General features: G+C 40.6%; 1 protein-coding gene across 1 annotated transcript in view; it reads right to left on the bottom strand.

Moving 5' to 3' along the window:
• The window catches only part of LOC149183895 (elongator complex protein 3-like), a 74,367-nt gene that overhangs the window by 24,412 nt on the left and 27,526 nt on the right, over positions 1-22,429 (bottom strand). The window contains exons 2-5 of the mRNA XM_089415134.1: positions 14,203-14,272; positions 13,921-14,093; positions 13,501-13,675; positions 12,841-13,007 (exon numbers count right to left, since the gene is read on the bottom strand). Of these exons, the coding sequence (XP_089271260.1) occupies positions 12,841-13,007; positions 13,501-13,675; positions 13,921-14,093; positions 14,203-14,272 (585 nt within the window). The remainder of the gene's footprint in view (positions 1-12,840; positions 13,008-13,500; positions 13,676-13,920; positions 14,094-14,202; positions 14,273-22,429) is intronic.

Genomic DNA, 22,429 nt, shown 5'->3' with positions numbered 1-22,429 from the left:
AAGAACTTCGGTGATCGTACAGTAATGTTCTTTGTCTCGGCATACATTCTAAGTAACAACTATACTCTCATAGAGTAATCATATAAACATTGTCATGATCTCAATGAAGACAAGGCCAGTATAAAGATCTAGTTGACATGGTGATGATCTCAGTAAAAGTGTAGCAATCATTAGATGAAGTTGCAGCAATGGTACTAATGTAATGATGACCTCAGTGAAGCAACAGTGATGAAGAGGATTTCAACAATGACAAAGAAGAGGATTGGTGTCTTGATCTTGGAGTGGCATAGTAAGTCAAGGGTCATGGTCTTGGTGTGCATCAATTGGAATCTCTATAAAAAGAATTATGTGCGGGTTTTCCTCTCCAAGAGGGAGAGGTTTTAGCCCTGGCAAAATGCCAACATCTTGTGTTCTTGTCTCTTTGTTTTTTATAGCTATTTGATGAAATAAGAAACACACGCTCTAATAATGTCAAAGAAAATATTGTGCTAATAAAAAAAATTTAAAAACCTCACAAATAGTTATCAATTCAAGAAGAATCTCATTAACTACATGTGCCCTAGATTCTTCAACAGTCAGTGTCGGGATTTCCCTGTGGAGTGAGGAAATTTCCTCACTAGATTTTCCCTGCTAGTATTTCTCTGTAGGATTGCCAATTTCGACATCCAATTGTACTCAGGTTATTTCACTGCTGCATAATAATAAAGCCCTCAGCTGCTGCATCGGTTTTCCCAAGTTGGGTTTTTCTGGGGACATTGGTCCAAAAATAACTGTGTCAATTTTATGTGTGTGTGCTAGTATTTCTTCTAGTGTTTATTTCTTCCGCAGTTTATTTGTGAAGATTACAGTGTATTTATTTCGATATTTGTCATAGAAAATTGCAAATAAATTATTAAGTTAAATTAACAATTAGGAGAAATAATATCAGTTGCTGCAATAGGAATCGAGTTTCTGATTTTTCACACAATGTGCTTCCTCTTGCTACTTAACAAAGGAAGGGGGCGTTCAAAGGCTTTGAAGGATGGTTTAAACATTAGTAATATCCCCAAGAAATCCTAAAAGATAGATGATGCAAAATCCCTTCAATAAAGTGGTCGAATTTAGCCATAGAAAGAGGGTTTAAACACTAGGAAGCCCTAGGAAACAAATGATCCAAACGAACCTAGCTCCACAAGCCCTAGGGCAATACCACTAGCCAAAAATATTTGGATCGGTAGAAAAAATAAGTGGGAAACATGATATAAAACCATGCATTGATAGAACAACAATGACACCACTAACTGAAAGCAATAGATCAGCTATTGAAAATGAGTAGAGAAGATGGTTTGAAACCCTATTTCCACAATGACACGAATTCAGTGATGCAATAAGCCAAAAAGCCTTAAAACTGCCATTGAAAAATGAGTTAAAAATATGATTAAAAACCATGGCTCCACAATCACAAAGAACAATGACACCACCAACCAACAGCATTGAATCAACTCAAGAAAAAATCCTAGAATAAATAGGTAGGTAACCATCAAGCTGGACACTCCAATCCTATGCATAATATCTCCAAATAAGTGTATAAAACATGCTCGAATATTTTCAATTAAGGAACCCTTCTTCAACCAATAATAAATCCTAAAAATAGGCCCAATACTCCTCACATTAGCCATTGTTCCACATGTGAAGTCTAAACACAAATGATATAAGCATTAAAAGCCTAGAAGAATAACCTAAACACCAATAAAATAAGGGAGGTTCACACCTGCTTTGATACCATGTTGAGGTTCATTAGAGAGAGAGAGAGAGAGATAAAATAAGTTTATAAATGTTCAACCAATGACCAAAGGTAGGTCAAAAAGACTACACAATGCATAAGTGGCAATATAAAGTAGGAGTGCAATGGAACCAACCAGCAAACTCTAACTCTGTATAAAGAGTAAATAAACCATAGTCCACCATGAGGAAAAAATAGCCCAATAAGCCCTATTTCTACAATAAGAAAGAACAACACTAGGGCAACCAAGAAAAAGCCAAAGAGAGAGAGAGAGAGAGAGAGAGAGAAACCCTAGCACAAGCACATTATAGAGAGAAATAACCCAAGCACAAGAGGGTACAATACTTTATGGCGCTCATAGGCTTAAAAATGCTTACAAATGAGAGTTGTATATATAAACACAAGTTAAGACAGATAGTGTTTTTCCCAAGGAGGGTTTATAATCCTATGTTGAGTTGATTAGGCCAGCCTTAACCAAATCTAGAAATACAATAAGAATGATTACAATTTAAGGTTGGTTGTGGCCAATAATGAAGATTACAGCATTCTCAACACTCTCAAAGCCAAAACCAAATGCCACCTCCTCCTAGTTCTACAAATCTTAGTTGTGGGATATGGACATTATTTTCCAACATGTCATTTCCAAGCTATGTTGGGAACAAAGTCTGTGGAAGGAGCAAAAAACGTGTGTGGAAATTTAAGTCTTAGTTATACCCTTGATCAATTCACTAAATGTTGATTTCTTTTATCTTTTTATTAAATCTTATTATATTTTTTCCTTTGGAGTATCTACGCTTGACCCCTTGCACTGTTAGAGCTGTTGAAATTTGGTACCGGAGGACAGGTGGTTCCCTAAGGCTTTGATCTTTGGCCTAGGGAAAAGTGTCCAAAAGAATTTAATTTTTCTCCTAAAGTAACTTTATAATTTTTTATAAAGTTAAATCTAATTTGAAAGTGACTTTAAGTGATAAAGTTACTAAGTCTAATTTTAAAGTGACTTTTATAAAGTCAATGAAAAATTAGAAAGGAAAAGTGACTTTGGAAATAAATGACTAAGTGGGTCTTTACTAAAGTGGGGTGAATTAAAAAATAGAAAGTGAGATTTAAATGAGCATTTAATCTCAGCCATTGATCTAAATCTATTTCAGCCATTGGATTTAGGGATCACCCAAAAGTCATTTAGGGTTGGGTTAAGGGAGGAAAAGGAGGAAAAAGATCATTCATTCTTTCATGAGCAGATTGAGAGAGAGAGAGCAAGAGAGCAAGGGAGATTTCTGGACAAGGAGGAGAAGGAGGCAGCAGCTTGGCACCCATACCAAGGCAGCATTTAAGCAAATCCTTACAGCTGAATGTGCAAGCAGTAAAAGGCAGATTTTTCTTGAGCAAACAGCAAAAGGCAGATTTGTTTTTGCACAGAAATCGAGGCAGCTGATTTTCTGCACAAAAATCGAGGTCCGTACAGCCTGTCTGTACCGTCCGTACAGTCCGTACAGCCGCACGTACCGTCCGTACAGTGGCCGTACAGCATTGTGTTGCTGTTTGGAAATTTCTGGTGGGCTGTGAGGCTCAGAAATCGAGATAAGTTGTAAATTTGTTTGCTGATTTTTGCTGATTTTTGCTGAAAATTTCTCACTGTAAAAAGGCATTTCCAGAAATAAAGAAGAGCTCTCAAACTAGTTTTCCCCAAGAGTTGTAGGGGGTTTTTCCAGGGTCAAGTTGACCAAAAATCACTGAGTTTAAATGTGTTTTAATGGCTGTTTTTAATTGCTGATTTTTATTTCTGCAATTTCCAGCATTCTGAAAAATTTCCAGAATTTGTGTTTTCAGCAATATTTATTTTTTTTCAGTCTGTTAAATGTATGGTTATGGGAATGGGCATTTAACTACATGGGAGAAATAAGGTGAAACTGAAAACCGGGGTGGGAAACAGAAAATTTTACATGGTATCAGAGCTTGAGTGCTGAAGGGCAGTTTGGGACAGCAAAAGAAAAAAAATACAGCTGCTGATTTTTTCACTCAGAAAATTCCAGCAAGCTGATTTTTTATAAACAGCAGTTTTATCTTTACCACAGCAGTGCTATTTTTCAGTTTTAGGACAGCAAGATGTCATTGGGATTGAGGGTGGAGGATAGGTTGGATGGGCATACAAATTACAGCGTTTGGAAGGAGAGAATGCAGAGTATCTTTGAGGAGGCAGAAGTCTGGGATATCATGGTGCATACAGTACAGCACCCTGTTGTTGTGCCTACTGATGCTACTCAGTTGGCAGCTTATAATAGAAAGAACAAAAAGGGTAAGAGGCTGATTCTAGACGGAATCAAAGACCATTGCATTCCTCATGTGAGAGGAAAGAGCAATGCCCATGAGATGTGGACAGCATTGTCCAATCTCTACCAGAGTACCAATGAGAACCGGAAGATGGTCCTGAAGGAGAAGCTGAAGAACATTAAGATGGGGAATGATAGTGCAGCTGGATATCTCACAAAGATTACCAATGTGAGAGATGAGTTGGCAGCGATTGGAGAGGCCATTCCATCCACTGAGTTGGTGCGTATTGCAGTGAATGGCCTCCCCCATTCATGGTTGAACTTTGCTGATGGGGTTTGTGCACGTGAGACCCTTCCCACATGGGAGAGGTTTTGGGATGATTGTATTCAGACAGAGATCAGGAAAGGACAGCTTGGGGCAGCCAAGCCAGTTGAGCAGGATGACGACGTAGCACTGGTGGCAGGAGGCAAGAAAGGCAAAGGGAAGAAGCAGGCTTCCACAAGCGGTGGTGGAGGCAAAGGCAAAGGTAAAGGTAAACAGCGTAACTCACAGAAGGACTATTCCAAAGTGAAGTGTTGGAATTGTCAGAAGATGGGACACTATGCAGTTGTGTGTCCGGAGAAGAAGAAGAAGAAGGGGAAGAACCAGGATGTGGCAGCTTCAGCTGAGATTGAGGACTTTGCAGGTCGTTTTGACCGGGAGTTTGCGTTCACTACATGTGAGTCCTCTAGTGCAGGATCACCTGCCACACAGGTTCAGAGGGAGCATGCTTTTCCCTCGATTAGCGGAGCATCTACAGGTATCTGGTATGTGGACAATGGGGCTTCACGTCACATGACAGGAGTCCGGGAGTACTTCTCAGAGCTTTCAGAGAGTGGCACTGATATTGAGGTAGTACTCGGTGATGACAGAGTTGTTAGAGCAGTCAGGGTGGGTACACTGACATTTCAGAGGGAGTCTAGACCTCCCTTGAAAGTGTCAGATGTTCTTTATGTGCCAGGGATGAGGAAGAACCTCATATCCGTCTCAGCTTTGGAGGACAGAGGATATGAGGTACTGTTCAGGGGAGGACAGGTGTTGATGTAACCCAGGGGCACTCCAGCTGATTCAGCTAGAGTGATAGGTGTACGCCATGCATAGGTGTACAAGTTTGCATTCCAGCCCCTTTTGGCATTGAGCAGTAGTACCGACAGCAGAGCTAGCAGTTCTGAGCTGTGTGAGATTTGGCACCGCAGGATGGGACACATGTATCATGGAGCCTTGAGGACATTGCGGGAGATCACCACAGGTGTGCCAGATTTCAGTACTGATCACTTTGATACTTGCAGAGGTTGTGCAATGGGCAAGTTTGCCAAATCCCCTTTTCCCAGCAGTGACAGCAGAGCGACTGGGATACTTGATTTGATTCATTCTGATGTGAGCGGTCGGATGTCTCATGTTTCCTTGAGTGGATATGAGTATTATGTTTTATTCATTGATGATCACTCCAGGAGGACCTGGATTTATTTCTTGAAGACCAAGAGTGAGGTCTTCAAGCGGTTTCAGGAGTTCAGAGCTCTTGTGGAGACTCAGACAGGTCGAAAAATCAAGTCCCTGAGGTCGGACAATGGAGGAGAGTACACCCTTGGAGAGTTTGTTGACTATTGTGCGGAGGCAGGCATTAGGAGGGAGTTCACTGTTCCTTACAACCCCCAGCAGAACGGGGTTGCGGAGAGGAAGAACAGATCCATCATAGGGGCTGCCAAAGCCATGTTACATGATCAGGGGTTGCCATTGTTCTTGTGGGCAGAGGCCTGCAACACAGCTGTTTACTTGCAGAACAGGAGTCTGCATCGTGCCTTGGGGCACATGACTCCGGAGGAGGCTTTCTCTGGGAAGAAGCCTGATCTTGGTCATCTTCATATCTTTGGATGCATTACATACTCCTATATACCCAAGGAGAAGAGGACCAAACTAGAGCCCACCGCAGAGAAGGGTATCTTTGTGGGCTACAGTGAGACCTCAAAGGCCTTTCGGATTTACATTCCTGCACAGAGGAGAGTTGTTGTCAGACGGGATGTGAAGTTCGAGGAGGACAGGGCCTTTAGGAGGTCACGGGAGTTAGAGTATCTGGATCAACCAGACCCTCAGCAGCAGTTGAGTCAGTCGCAGGGATCCAGTGGGCAGGGATCAGGAGGATCCGGAGGTACATCTATGAGGATGTCAGGTCCATCAGTGAGCAGTGGCTCGCCGAGCCAGAGGGGTGGTGCTCCGGGCAGCATGCAGAGTAGTTCACTAGGGAGTCCACTGATGGACAGTTCGCATGGTACCTCAGCTTCTACAGGTTCAGGTGCAGGCAGGAGGACAGCAGACAGACAGTCAGGAGTTCAGGCTACTGATGGTGATGAGGAGGAGGAGTTTCATTCTCCTATGGGAGAAGCATGCTCAGGGAAGAGGAAGCCCAAGTGGCTTCAGGACACCTTGAGAGATGCCACATCTGTTGCTGAGCCGAAGAGGCCGGTCAGAGAGAGTAGACCACCTGAGAGGTTTTGTAGTTATATGGCGATGGTTACCAGCATCCTTGACTCTGAGCCTTCTAGCTATGAGGAGGCAGCTAGCCAGCAGGTCTGGAGAGAGGCCATGCAGGAGGAGTATTCTTCTATCATGAAGAATGATGTTTGGGAGGTGGTGCCGAGGCCTGAGGGCAAATCCGTGGTTACTTCTAGATGGCTTTACAAGGTAAAGCATGTTGCAGATGGCAGCATTGAGAAATTCAAAGCGAGGTTTGTGGCTAGACGGTTCTCCCAGGTAGAGGGAGTTGATTATGAGGAGACCTTCGCTCCCGTGGCTCGATATACTTCGATCCGCTCCATTATATCGATAGCAGCAGAGATGGGTTGGAAGATCCACCAGATGGATGTGAAGACCGCATTTCTCAATGGCTTCATATAGGAGGAGGTGTACATTGAGTAGCCACAGGGCTTTGAGGTGCATGGGAAGGAGTCCCATGTGTGCAGATTGAAGAAGGCCCTTTATGGCTTGAAGCAAGCTCCTAGAGCTTGGTACTCCAGAATAGATGCATACTTGCAGGGGATGGGTTTCACAAAGAGTGAGGCAGATCCGAACCTTTACTTTATTGTGATTGGTGAGGAGCCTCTCATTCTGGTGCTGTATGTGGATGACTTGATCATTACAGGTGCAGAGAGACTCATAGAGCACTGCAAGAGAGATCTTGCGGCGGAGTTTGAGATGAAGGACATCGGCTTGATGCATTACTTTTTGGGTTTGGAGGTGTGGCAGGAGGAGGGGCATTTCTTCCTGGGGCAGGGGAAGTATATTGTGGACATCCTTAGCAGATTCCACATGGAGGATTGTAGACCCATGTCGACACCGATGATCACCAACTGGAAGAAGCTTCATGCTTCGGATTCCGAGTTGGTGGATCCCACATTGTACAGGCAGCTGATTGGTTCCTTGATGTATTTGGTCAACACTAGACCAGATATCTGTTTTGCAGTCAACACGATGAGTCAGTTTATGTGTGAGCCTAGGAAGGTTCACTGGGTGGCTGCAAAACACATTTTGCGGTACTTGCAGGGGACAGTGGATTATGGTCTGGACTACAGGCAGGGAGATGGAGTGAGATTGGCAGGATACACTGATTCTGATTGGGCAGGTTGTGCTTCTGATAGGAAGAGCACTTCAGGGTGTTGTTTTGGGTTGGGTTCAGCAGTAGTGTCATGGTTCAGCCGGAAGCAGCAGTCAGTAGCACTGAGTTCAGCGGAAGCAGAGTATATGGCAGCCAGTCTAGCTAGTTGTGAGGCCATCTGGCTTCGCAAGATGTTGTTTGGCTTATTTGGTCAGCCGTTGAGACCTTCAGTGATTTACTGTGATAATCAGAGTTGCATTAAACTCACGGAGAATCCAGTATTTCATGACAGGTCAAAGCATATCGGGATCAGATATCATTTCATCAGAGACTATGTTCAGAAGGGAGCTGTGAAGCTTGAGTATATTTCCACTGATGAGCAGGTTGCAGATATTCTTACCAAAGCCTTACCACGGGGCAAGCATGTCTACTTCAGAGACAAGATGGGTGTGGTGAGGAAGACCTTCCTCGGTAAGAGGGAGTGTTGAAATTTGGTACCTGAGGACAGGTGGTTCCCTAAGGCTTTGATCTTTGGCCTAGGGAAAAGTGTCCAACAGAATTTAATTTTTCTCTTAAAGTAACTTTATAATTTTTTATAAAGTTAAATCTAATTTGAAAGTGACTTTAAGTGATAAAGTTACTAAGTCTAATTTTAAAGTGATTTTTATAAAGTCAATGAAAAATTAGAAAGGAAAAGTGACTTTGGAAATAAATGACTAAGTGGGTCTTTATTAAAGTGGGGTGAATTAAAAAATAGAAAGTGAGATTTAAATGAGCATTTAATCTCAGCGATTGATCTAAATCTATTTCAGCCATTGGATTTAGGGATCACCCAAAAGTCATTTAGGGTTGGGTTAAGGGAGGAAAATGAGGAAAAAGATCATTCATTCTTTCATGAGCAGATTGAGAGAGAGAGAGCAAGAGAGCAAGGGAGATTTTTGGACAAGGAGGAGAAGGAGGCAGCAGCTTGGTACCCATACCAAGGCAGCATTTAAGCAAATCCTTACAGCTGAATGTGCAAGCAGTAAAAGGCAGATTTTTCTTGAGCAAACAACAAAAGGCAGATTTGTTTTGCACAGAAATCGAGGCAGCTGATTTTCTGCACAAAAATCGAGGTCCGTACAGCCTGTTCGTACCGTCCGTACAGCCTGTCTGTACAGTCCGTACAGCCGTTCGTACCGTCCGTACAGCCGCCCGTACCGTCCGTACAGTGGCCGTACAGCATTGTGTTGCTGTTTGGAAATTTCTGGTGGGCTGTGAGGCTCAGAAATCGAGATAAGTTGTAAATTTGTTTGCTGATTTTTGCTGATTTTTGCTGAAAATTTCTCACTGTAAAAAGGCATTTCCAGAAATAAAGAAGAGCTCTCAAACTGGTTTTCCCCAAGAGTTGTAGGGGGTTTTTCCAGGGTCAAGTTGACCAAAAATCACTGAGTTTAAATGTGTTTTAATGGTTGTTTTTAATTGCTGATTTTTATTTCTGCAATTTCCAGCATTCTGAAAAATTTCCAGAATTTGTGTTTTCAGCAATATTTATTTTTTTTCAGTCTGTTAAATGTATGGTTATGGGAATGGGCATTTAACTACATGGGAGAAATAAGGTGAAACTGAAAACCGAGGTGGGAAACAGAAAATTTTACAAGAGCTTTGGTAGCAAAATTTTAGCAATACAACACAAGAACTTAAGAGATTTTCCCTTTGAATCTGACGTCAAACTTGCAATATTTCTAGACACAAGCAGAATTGAAGTATATTTAACAAAATTCATTCTAAAAGGCACAACCCATTAGCACAAAAGCATTTAAATGGCCTCGTATTTGTCCATTATAATCTGAGTTTGAAATATACAAATGCAAGGTGAGAAACTTGAGACTTGTTCCAATTGATCTAAGCTTTTGAATTTAAAGTTTTGATTTAAATTGGTATAACATAATAGCATAAATAATAAAGAGTTCAAAATTCAAGATGGTAAATTTATGGATCATGCATCAACTCCACTGGACAATGTAGAAGCCTATATCAGATTCGTTGGTCAAGGAGACTCCAACTCAACTGCACAATGTAGAGCCTACATCATATTCGTTGGTCAAGGGGACTCCTCTCTTCCATCTACAAGACTTGAAGGACCATGAGGCTAAAGAATCCCCAAGGAAAATGTTCTTAGTTTAAAGTTAACTTTATAGGTTATTTAGAAAGAGGCTTCCAAATCCCTTTTTTTTATCATATATGAGATATTGTATACATGAAATTTTGGACATCTATTGATATTCCACGTATGGATTCATGGACACAAATTTATTTGATGTCAATGAAAATTTCTTCTCATCAAAAAATGTGTATTTCTTGATCGTTTCTTATGGTGTCAAGTTTTCTTGCCCTGAGTCAGACTCTTGAATTTTCCGCCTCACCAAGTTTTTTGTTGATCCAACTTTGGTGACTTTGCTAGAAATTATTTTTTTCTCGGAACGAAAATTTCTAGAGAATTGATCATTTCAAAAGATTGGTTGCCACTATTACACCAGGTACGACTATTTCATAAATGCCACAAATGGTCCAGTTACAACATGTCTCTAGAGACTTGAACCCATGCAGTCGGGGAAACAAATTGTTCACCAAACCACTCGAGCTAGGATCCTTTGACTTGCTAGAAATTGTTAGTTGCTTCAGTTATCTTCATTTCTCCTTAGTCAGACAAGTCACCATGCTTCTAGCATAACTACCAAAATACTTAGTCCTTTGGATCATCACTTCTTGTGGGAACCTATAACCTTACAAGCCGGCAATTGAATTGCTTGCAAATCATAAATGTGAATTATAGCTCCTCAAGTCATCCTTAAGACATATTTCTAGTTCAAAAACAAACCAACAACTTGTAGAATACTTCCAACATTAGTAAAAGACATCTAATTAAGGATTTTGCACCAAGGTTGCTTGGAAGTGAGAGCGGGACCGAGAAGCAGGAGCAGGAGCGACAATTTTCAAAAGCTTCCAGGTTGGGACCATTTTTGGGGGCATTTTTTATATAATATATATTTTTATATATTTTGATACATATATGTCAACAAAAGCATTTAGAATGAGGAACTAGTTATAAAAAACATGAAAACATGAATTAAACCATATAACATCAACCATCTAGTAGTTATAATCTTCATCAACCACAGTTCCACAAGTTACAACATCTCGATTCTTATCAACCTTAAAGTTTCAAAGTTTCAAAATTCAAATTATAACATTTGTCATCACTAAAGTTGTACTTGTAACCATTACCAAACTATAACAAAGGATATCAAACATGAAATGAAATGTTTCACGAAGCATCATATTCATACTTCATTACCAATGAGTTATCATTGCCAACTTCAAACTTAAATTGTCATATATTGTTTACAAAAATTACCATAATAAATATGAAAGAGTCAATAGTTATAAAAAGTACTAGAAAGTAGAAACTAGAAAAGACAAGTAAATCTACTATCTACTAAAATTTCTTCTTGCCACAAGGGAATTCTAATTTCTTTTCTCGTGATCTATGAACAATGGGAGTCTCCTCCTGCATAGTCTGACTCTCCAATGGTTGTGAACCATGTCGAGAACCAAGCTTTTTGCCCGGTTTTCATTGAGGCAATTTCTTTTGACATTGTGGATGAAGCTATAAGTTCTCCAACACCTCTCTGCAGACGAAGTATTAACCATCTGTGAAAGCACTTTAACTGCCAATTTCATCAAAGGCCCTGCCAGAGCCATACATGTTCCACCATTCAACAGGATCCAATCTATCTCTATCATCAATTGCATGCAAAGAACCAAACATTCTGGTTTGACTACAAAAAAAAATCGCCAAAGGTTGCAAAGAACCAAACATTCCAGGCGAGGCAGCAGAAATATTTTTAAGGGAGCATGCACCTGAAAATTGCTCCCAAACGGGAGAGATTCAGGAGGGCACTCCCTGAGCTCTTTCGTTTAGAGCGTGCTTAGGGAGCGGCAGTGAGGGTGAGGGGGTCACTCCCCCGCAGCCCTGTTCTACACTGCCATAATCTCTGGTGTATTAGTTTCTATTAATAATATAGCTATAAGTGAAAACATGGTTGACACCTTTACAGCAAGCTGTGCAATAGGTGCCAGGACCTGTTAACAAAACCACACCAATTGACAATAAATCAAAATTCCGTTCAAGCAAAATTGTAATTGAAAATAAATCCTACACAGTCTTGTTTTAAATGATAAGCAAACGCAACACCAAGCTACAATTATTTATATTCTAAACCCTCTCAAGATATCAAGCCTGCTCAAGCCTTGGAAACAGAATTATATAAAAATGTTGGCCATCCTTCTTACAGTCTACCTAGACTTACAGATATACATTAGATGCAAATTGTCAATACACTTCATCAGCTTCACACAACACAATACCCAAGTTTGTGTTTCCATTCCTATTGAGCTCTTTGAACATCGGTGTCACTCATGAGTCTGCTTCTTTTGATACCACATGCTTAAAACGTTCCATCAGCACACAGCCACTGAAACGTCATACCAATCTCATTGCTCTAGCCTCCAGGCTCCAACTCTGTCCTTGCAAAAATACACTTCACATGCAAAGTTTTTGATATATATGGGACCTGATTGAAACCCCAAGACCTTGAATCTTGGTTTATTGGTGTGTATCGTGGTTGATTAATAATGGATGCTTCGTCACATGCTTACATGAGTGATAGGCGTTAATTAGGATTGAAGCAAGGAATATCCCAATCAAAGTTAAATGGGGTGGGCTCCTATATGGCCATCAATATCTAACTATTCTTTACTTTAACCATCTTAGTTCAATATTGGAGATATGCATGTAAGAAATTCCTCAAATTCTGCAATCACTCTTCATAGCCGTTTATAGTTATACCATATCTGGAATTATATCATTCTAACATGTCCTTTTACCTGCAACTGCATTCTGACCAGCTGCATATATTCTTTCTATAGGGTATATTCCATGTCATGAATTAACTACTTATTTTAAATCCACAACTAGAAAGCTTCTATGAGGAATGACTCCATTTATGAGAATATTAGATATTCCAAGATTTCTTGTTCCTTGTTCAGTGTCTCTTTCCAAAAATTAAAAAAATTACACTTTGAAATTTACTTGTCATCTACAGAATCAAGACGAACTATAATTGAAGAATGATGGTACCTGCCAGTTTTCCAGAGTTCATAAAGTCCAGTTCCACGAATTACTAGGGTGGGATAGATCTTAAGACCATCAGCCCTAAATGCGGGGTTCTCAAAGAACTCCCGAAAACTTTCCATATCTCGCTCCACACCAACATTTGGCAAGTCAGGCATCATATGTGCTACCACCTATCACAAAAAAAAGTGCAACTATTAGGAACCTGCCAAAGAAACATGAAAGCGCTCCAGTAAAACAGAGTTACTTAGTTTTAAGATTTTCTTAGATCAATGTAGATCAACTAATGCTAAATCAATCTGCTTAGGTCATAATCATAATGTAGATGTCGGGAAACAAAAAAATGTGGCATATGCAGAATATCCTGATGATCAAAGGTCATGAATGTTGAAAATCCTGATTATTTTAGATCTACTGTGTATTTATATCCATGTTCATCCTTTACCTTTTTTCTAATATCAGAGTTCACTGCCAACATCAGAAAGAAGAAATGGAGAGTTTCTCTCTTATGTCTTTAGGAGCAAAGATAGCCTTGAATACAGTAAACTCTAGCATAAACCACCAGAGATAACTGAAAGAGGGACTTGCATTGCATCAATAATAATTAATACATAATGGCAAAGAATTTTTGAGTTAGAAATCAATCTTCGAACGGACGATAATTACCTTGAAACCAGCATCCTTTGCCAGGCAAAAGCAATCAGCAACTGCAGCCACAGTGTGACCCCTATTTGTGTCACGTGCAACATCCTCATAAGTACTCTGGACTCCAATTTCTAGACGTGTGCAACCATATGATAACATTTGTCTTAGATGAGGTCCAAGACAGTAATCAGGTCTCCTGAGAGCAATAAAAAATTAAAACAAAATAAAATAGATTCAGGCCACATTTCATCCTGCATATTGAATAGAATACAATATAAGAGACGGTTCTATAAGGTCATAATGATATTCATTCCAAAATTTTCCAAAATGCCAACATATAATGTCAGAAAATGGCATCCATCACTGAAATGGCATTGTAACTTGTAAAATTTTGTTTCATCATTAAAGTAGAAACTAAAAATACAGCAAATTGCATCTTACGTTTCAATAGTCAAGCCAATACATTTAGTGGCACTGTGCTCTGAATAGCACACAGCTTCCTCCACATTTGAAGAGGTGTGACCAGATAAAGCATCATGCAGATTTCGAATGAAATAATCACGATAGTCAGCTGGCAAAGACATGAAAGTCCCTCCCATCAAGATGAACTCCACCTGCAACATAATTTTCTCATTGAACAGTTAATAATGAAAGACCATAATAATTAACGGGGAATAAATTATCTAAGTACTCTATTTGAACTTTGGGCTACGAATAACCAACCTTGTCCACACTATGACCCAGTCGCTTCAATTGATCTATCCGACTCCTTGTCTGAACATATGGATTATATCTGTAACCTCAAATTAAAAGCAGCCCTAAAAAATATGATAACCAATAATTAAAAGTAAAAGAATCTTATTATACAAACAAAAAAACTCTATGCACAATATCAACTAAGCTCAGTAAAAGTGCCTGCAACTATGTATAACAAATAATAGAACCTTTTCTTTTGCCTTATAGAGGAAACCACAAAGATAAGACAATTATATTAATGTCCAACAAATGACCACAAAAGTAGGCAAATGGGACTGAAAAAGAGTACAATCAGTATGAATATTTGGGGAAAAAATCAGTATGAATACAATGTGGGAGTGCAAGCACAGCTCCTAGAAAATGCTGAAAATAACATAAAGAAATAAAGAAACAAGCGGTAGTACTGCTGTGACATGCATATAAAAGACCATAGCACAATACAAAATAATCAATAGTCTGTCAGGAAAGAATGAGTGAGATAGGAAGAAACAAACAAAAATGAAATGAGCCCCGGGGGGTTAGCTCAATTGGTCGAGGTCCCGTTGCTAAAGCACCTTGCCATTGGGAGGTCACGGGTTCAATTCTCGTCGACACCCTCGGGGTTAGGCTCGGATTAGTTTGGTCAGGGGTGTGGTCCCTTCAGGTGGACCTACCCTGGTTTTCCACGAGAAAAAAATTAAAAATAAAAAAACAAGGAAATGCTTTCTTTTGGTCCCAACAACATTCAAACTTCCTCTGTATTACTACAACCTTTTCCTCTATGTTACACCAAGTTTCCAGAACATGGGGATACCTATCCAGTACATCTACAGAGTCACAGACCCCTCAATACACTTTAAGGGCAGCTGGATACATCAGGGGTTGAATATTGGGGCTCCTATCCCAAAAATATAAATATTAAAAGTATATATTACGTTTAAAATTTTAAGCTTTTAAAAATAATCATTAATAATGAATACTTGATTGATACATGAATAATGATACATGGTACATACAATGAAAGTTCAGTATCTAATCAAATGAAAACATGCTGCAAATCCACTGCTATTATGAGTTTTAAGCAACCAAACCAATGCCCAGCACCAGCAAAATGACAGACCAGCACTTGCAAATGATCCTTGTTGTTTCTTTTTGCATTTGTTTAGGGTCTATAGACTGCGGGAGGGTTGGAAGGACCAAGTAGAAAAGGTGCAGGAAACTAATCATTAGGCCCAGCTCCATTATGATGCTCTTCCGAAATTGGAGAAATTGGTCTCAAGGATTCCCAAGGTTCAAGCCCATCATGATGGAGTATGTCTAGGTTGTGCTAGTGGAAGGAAGACAAGGGGACCATTCCCCTCTAGCGAGAACAAGACAAATGACATCCTCCATCTCATCCATTCCGATATATGTGGTCTGACGCCCGTACATTCTATTGGTGGCCATCTCTACTACATCACCTTCAATGATGACTTTTCAAGAAAGACGTGGATATATTATTTGAAGCACAAGGATGAAGCCTTCAAAACGTTCAAGGAGTTCAAAGCTTTGATCGAAAATCAAACAAGGAAATGTGTCTAGATTAAAGAAGAATTTGGTATCTATATCCGCTTTGGAAGATAAAGGGATGAGGGTTGCCTTCATCAAGGGAAAAGTTCTTGCTTGGAATGTTGGTTCACCTATGAGAGATGCATTCACATTGGGATCAAGATATGAAGGACTCTACAAGGTTACTGGAAGACCACTTCTAGCATTGGTCCATGATACTAATCATCTGAGCGGGCTATGGCGTCGCAGATTGGCCCAGCTACATTATGATGCTCTTCCGAAATTGGAGAAATTGGTCTCAAGGATTCCCAAGGTTCAAGCCCATCATGATGGAGTATGTCTAGGTTGTGCCAGTGGAAAGAAGACAAGGGGACCATTCCCCTCTAGCGAGAACAAGACAAATGACATCCTCCATCTCATCCATCCCGATATATGTGGTCTGATGCCCGTACATTCTATTGGTGGCCATCTCTACTACATCACCTTCAATGATGACTTTTCAAGAAAGACATGGATATATTATTTGAAGCACAAGGATGAAGCCTTCAAAACGTTCAAGGAGTTATAAGGAAGTTCTCTCTAATCTAGTAGAGAGGGAGACAAAGTTGAAGATTACTCTTGGAGACAATACCACTCATCCCGTGAAAGGCTTTGGGTCTGTTAAATTCAACTTGAATTTTGGGGAATCTGTTTTGTTGCATGATGTTATGTATGTGTCTGGATTAAAGAATAATTTGGTATCTATATCCGCTTTGGAAGATAAAGGGATGAGGGTTGCCTTCATCAAGGGAAAAGTTCTTGCTTGGCATGTTGGTTCACCTATGAGAGATGCATTCACATTGGGATCAAGATATGAAGGACTCTACAAGGTTACTAGAAGACCACTTCTAGCATTGGTCCATGATACTAATCATCTGAGTGAGCTATGGCATCGAAGATTGGCCCATCTACATTATGATGCTCTTCCGAAATTGGAGAAATTGGTCTCAAGGATTCCCAAGGTTCAAGCCCATCATGATGGAGTATGTCTAGGTTGTGCCAGTGGAAAGAAGACAAGGGGACCATTCCCCTCTAGCAAGAACAAGACAAATGACATCCTCCATCTCATCCATTCTGATATATGTGGTCTGATGCCCGTACATTCTATTGGTGGCCATCTCTACTACATCACCTTCATTGATGACTTTTCAAGAAAGACGTGGATATATTATTTGAAGCACAAGGATGAAGCCTTCAAAATGTTCAAGGAGTTCAAAGCTTTGATCGAAAATCAAACAGGGAAGAAAATCAAAATATTCAGGTCTAACAATGGTGGAGAGTACACTTTGAATATATTCAATGATTTTTACAAAAAGGAAGGTATCAAGAAGGAAACGACTATGCCCTATACTCCCGAACAAAATGGAGTAGCTAAAAGGAAGAACAGGTCTATTGTAGAAGTCGCTCGTGCCATGCTCCATGATCAAAAGTTGTCGAAGTTCCTTTGGGGAGAAGCAACAAATGTTGTCGTATATGTTCAAAACAGGGTGCCTCATCAAGCATTGGACAACAAGACCGCCAAAGAAGTGGTCACAGGTGTCAAGCCCGATGTTAGCCGCCTTCGTATCTTTGGCTGCCCTGTATACTTTCATGTGTCGAAGGACAAAAGAAACAAGCTAGAAGCCACGGGAAGAAAATGTACGTTTGTTGGATATTGTGAAAATTCTAAATCATTTAGAATATATATTCCTGGTCAAAGGAAGGTTGAAATTAGCAGGGATGTTACATTCGATGAAGATGTCACCCTTGGAAAAGCAAGGGAACTTCCTCCGCCTCCTCCTCCTAAGAAGAATGATGATATGGATATTTTGGATGGTCCTTCCATGCCCGAATCTGAGACAGATATTGTTGATGATCCCATGGAGTCCATGGATCCCTTAGATCCTCCATGTGATCCTCCCACCAGGAAGAGGCCACTTTGGCTTCAAGACACATTACAAGATGATGAGAGATGAACTCCCATTCGAAGATCATTTAGAGAAAGGAAGAAGCCATGCAAGTACCAGGGATATGTTGCAGCCATGAGCACTATGATTCAAGCTGAACCTCCCACATTCGAAGAAGTCGTAAAGGAACAAGTTTGGAAATCGATTATGAAGAATGACGTATGGGATGTAGTGTTGAGACCAAAAGAGAAATATGTGGTGAATTCTAAGTGGCTATTCAAGATTAAGCATGGAATTGATGGTAGCATTGAGAAATACAAGGCAAGGTTCGTGGCTCGAGGATTCTCCCAGAAAGAGGGAGAAGATTATGATGATATATTTGCACCTATGGCTCGATATACAACCATTCGTTCGATAGTTGCCCTTGCCGCAAGTCAAGGATGGACCCTTCATCAGATGGATGTGAAGACTGCATTCCTCCATGACATGTTACAAGAAGAAGTGTACGTTGAGCAGCCACAGGGATTTGAAGTAGAGGATCGAAAGACACATGTTTGCAGGTTGAAGAAGGCATTGTATGGTTTGAAGCAAGCCCCCAGAGCATGGTACGCCCGCATAGACAATTATTTGGTGAAGTTGGGATTCACAAGAAGCAATGTCGATCCCAACCTCTACTTCAAGGTAGTCCAAGGTATGTCGTTGATTTTGGTTTTATATGTTGACGATCTATTCTTGACAGGTAGTGAGCCCCTAATGATCGAGTGTAAGAGGGAGCTAGCCTCTGAATTCAAGATGAAGGACCTTGGACTCATGCACTACTTTCTAGGCCTTGAGGTGTGGCAAAGGCTCGGAGAGATTTTCCTTTCACAAGGAAAATATGTTGTGAAGTTGTTGGAAAGATTTGGAATGACAAAATGCAAGTCCCTACCCACACCGATGGAAATGAACTTCAAGAAACTATGTGGAGAAGCTGCAAGACCTGATTTGGCGAATCCATCAGAGTATAGACAGTCAATTGGGGCTTTGATGTTCCTAGTGAACACCCTTTCGGACATATGCTATGCAATGAATACATTGGGTCAATTCATGACTGAACCTCTCCATTCACACTAGATCACTGCTAAACACATTTTGAGATATTTGCATGGGACTATGCACATCCCTTACAAATTCCTTCATGATCCTCATTTAGTTCAAGGATGCCATACACCATTGAGTTTAGAGTTGGTAATATTTTGTAATGAAGGTGTCCAAACCTTCTATGCCAAAGCTCACATGCGCTGACTTCAATGTGAACCAAGGCTTGAGAGAGAGGTGTAAGTAATCTGTAGAGCCTTCCCTCACGAATCCCAATAATTTTTGCATTGTTGATGTTAGAGCCCTTATCCCACACCATAAATTTTCCATCTATAAAAGCAATTCTATCTCCTTTATCTTCTAAACATGAAATGGAAAGTAAATTTTTCTTCAAACCTGGAATGAATAGAATGTTGTTGAGATGTATGTTTCCTCCATCTTCTAGCTCCAACAAAGTTGATCCAATTCCTCTTACTGCATAACTCTTTTTGTCTCCAAGTTCAATTGAATAAGAAGTTTTTCCTCTTGATAGGGTCTTTAGTTGTCTATGTTCACCTGTCATATGTCTAGATGCTCCACTGTCAATTACCCATATATTTTCATCTTCAAAAGTACCTGTAAGTGTTGAGAATAATCCTTTGTCCTTTGTAGTGGAGGTCTTGGTCATATAGTTCTTGATAGATGATAGGAGATCCTTAAATACTTTGATGCCTTGCTTGAGGTGACTTGCCATCATAGAAAACTGCTTCAATGAGAACTTCAATGACTTCTTCAAGGATGTAGTGATCTTCATCATGCCCTTTGTCAACCTTAGCTCTAATACCATGTTGAGAAATCAATAGGGCTACAAAAGAGGTGATTTCTCTTAGACTTGATAATTGCTTGTGATGTTCTTTTACTTTTATTGATTATTAGCTTCTTCTCTTATTATTATGTTGTTCTTATCATCAAACAACTACCAAAACATGAAGATCAGTAGTACACAAAGAGACAAGATGTAGACTGCTAGTCAGTGGCAAAACCTCTCCCTTTGAGAGGAAAACCCACAAAAATCTCCTCTTCTTATAGATTCTTCAAATGACAAATTCCAAGAGCTCTAGACAAAGACCAAGACCCTTCCAAGACCAAGTCAAACCTTCTGTTAAATGTACTAGTTATTACCAAGTCAAATCTCTTCCAATAGCAAAACTTCGACCCCCAGTTTCAGATTTTCGGCCTCTGCAACAGCTGCAACTTTTGAACGTGTGGGAGAACTTAGGGATCCTAAGGCTTCCTCCTTCCTTCGCTCTGGCTGCTTCTTCCTCTAGGGCTTGTAGGAGACCAAAAAGACTTATCTTCTTCCAACTTCGACCCTTTCTTTGCAACTTGAAAACTCCAACCTTAATGTTGCATAAACCCTAGCTTTACTTCGCACATGTGAGAGAGAGAGAGAGAGAGTGCAAAGACCCAAAAATGTGTCTTCCTCATTCCTTCTTCCTTCTAGTCCTTCGCTTGCTTTCTTCTTCTTGTCCTTCGCTTGAATGATGAGTGAATCAGTGAGTGAGCAAATGAGGTCGAATGGTCTCTTATTTATAGCCCTTCCAGGAGTACAAACTGCCCTAATTAGGCCGACTTCTCCTCTACCAGGTTGACTTGGTCTTGCAAGGGTATTTTGATACTTTTGACTCAAAGATATCCAATGGGGTCTTTTACATATGACAGTGATTCTTTGACTTCTTAACTCAATGACAAAACCTAGAAGCACTCAATGTGTGCTTTAACCTAAAATAAATTGGCCTTGAGCATGAAACCCATGCTACAAAAATAATAATAATTGTTGTTGCACAAAGTGTCTAGGCACCACGACAACACTCAGAGGAAGGGTTGTCACTCTAATCCTTACTCACTCTGTTTAGACTCTCTCCTAGACAAGTCAAGGGGGGTAGTCCCTAAGGTGAATGAATGAGAATAGCTTGTGGAACACAGACGCTAGGAGTCTTGAAGATGGACAACTTGATGAATGTAAACAGGTCCTAGTCAACCGAAATGGATAAATCTTAAGAAAATAAGACACAACCACAAGATATAAATGATTATAGACCAGTGCCTTTATACTCAATTAACCATAGACGAAATAAAAAAACAAGTTATCTAGGGCAATTTATAAATGTCACAAATAGTGATGATCATGAACGATTAAATGTAAACACCCAAAACTGCAATATGTTCTAGCAATTAAATCACATGAATTACGAAAATTAACTGCTAAGCAATGATTCTAGATTAAAAATGATTTTATTCAATAACCCAAATCTAGAATTAATTTATCATTCTCCAATAGTTAATGATTTTAAAAAAAAAACATTAATCGCATCTGACAATAGAGAAATCACTACCACGAAAGGACACCAAGGAACTTTAGATTAACAATTTAATTATTCCTTAGGTAATTAATTTAATATGGTAAAATGAAGAAATCAGATTATTTAATGTGACCAAAAATAATAAAATCAGAAAGACTTTAATAAATTAAAAAAAATATATATATATATATATGGGCCATAGGCCATGTTATCACTCTAAAATTCCCCTAGGGTTGTTATCTCGTGTCAAAAGAAATATTAGGTAACCACAAACCTACTTTTGAGATTAGGATCTAGCCAACCTAATGATCAGAGAGGGCTCTCTCTTTATGATTTAACTTTGTTGAGTTAATTGATTTTAGGCTAGTTATTTAAGCTTAATTGGGTTTTCCCCAGATGCAGGTGTTAGATGAGCAATTAATGCAAATCGGCCACTGGACAAGCAGGTCGCTGATCCATATGGCAACCTGCGCCTTCCCCTGTGGGAATTTAAGGCAGGTCACTGCTCCTCGGCCAACGCCATCAACCCGTTGTGAGAACCGAGAAATTCCCTGCAAATTCAGAAATATGGAGCAAAGCCCCCTACAATTACCCATTCGGCCTCTCAGTTGCTCTTGCCACCCCTCTGCAGCAGAGCCGAGCCTTCGCACCGCTACAGGAAGACACTGCAGACTCCTTTGCTGCGTCGACCTGGGCAATGGTCATCATTTTTCTCAGTCCTTTCTCTGCAACCTGCCTTTTGAGGTCTCAGCCCCTCTCTCTGGCCCGGATTTGAATTCCCTTGCTCCTCAAAACATCCCCTCCATCGTTCTTGCCCCGCCTACTGCCCCTGAAACTCACCGCTCACTGCAGCTTTCTAGTCGAAGAATTATGCGCCAACGCCATCGAATGCGATGCAGGCGAGGTGGTAGTCGGGGTGGCGCCACTCGCCCTTCGTCTTTGCCCCCTTCTGTCTCCACTTCCCCGTCCGCCTCCACCCCCCCGAAGCCCCTCCTCCTCCCGCTTCCTTGGCAGATATCCGGATACCCGTAGCGGCCGAGGTAGAATGGGCACCCGCGAGATTCGGCGCTTAGGTGGAGTCACCCAGCACACCACTTCCACTGCTTCTTCCCAGCAAGCTCAATTCTGGTTCCGCTGCTCCATGGATAGGCCGGTCATAATTGCCATCGTCACGATGGACTTCAGAGAGGTTATTGGCTCGTGCACTGAACCAGAGCTCGGCCCGGAAATGAACCAAGCTCCTCCTTCGCTCATCAACTTTCAGGGGGAGCCAAGTACCAGCCACCCGCCGAGAGACTCTAGGAGGCGACGCCACCTGCAAAG

Source organism: Pinus tabuliformis, chromosome 3_2 (genome assembly GCF_031772625.1).
Source record: "Pinus tabuliformis cultivar Carrire ecotype Pingquan chromosome 3_2, CPIR1, whole genome shotgun sequence".
Lineage (NCBI taxonomy): Eukaryota > Viridiplantae > Streptophyta > Pinopsida > Pinales > Pinaceae > Pinus > Pinus tabuliformis.
The sequence above is the reverse complement of the archived record's forward strand: the minus strand, read 5'-3'. Positions and strand labels throughout refer to the sequence as shown.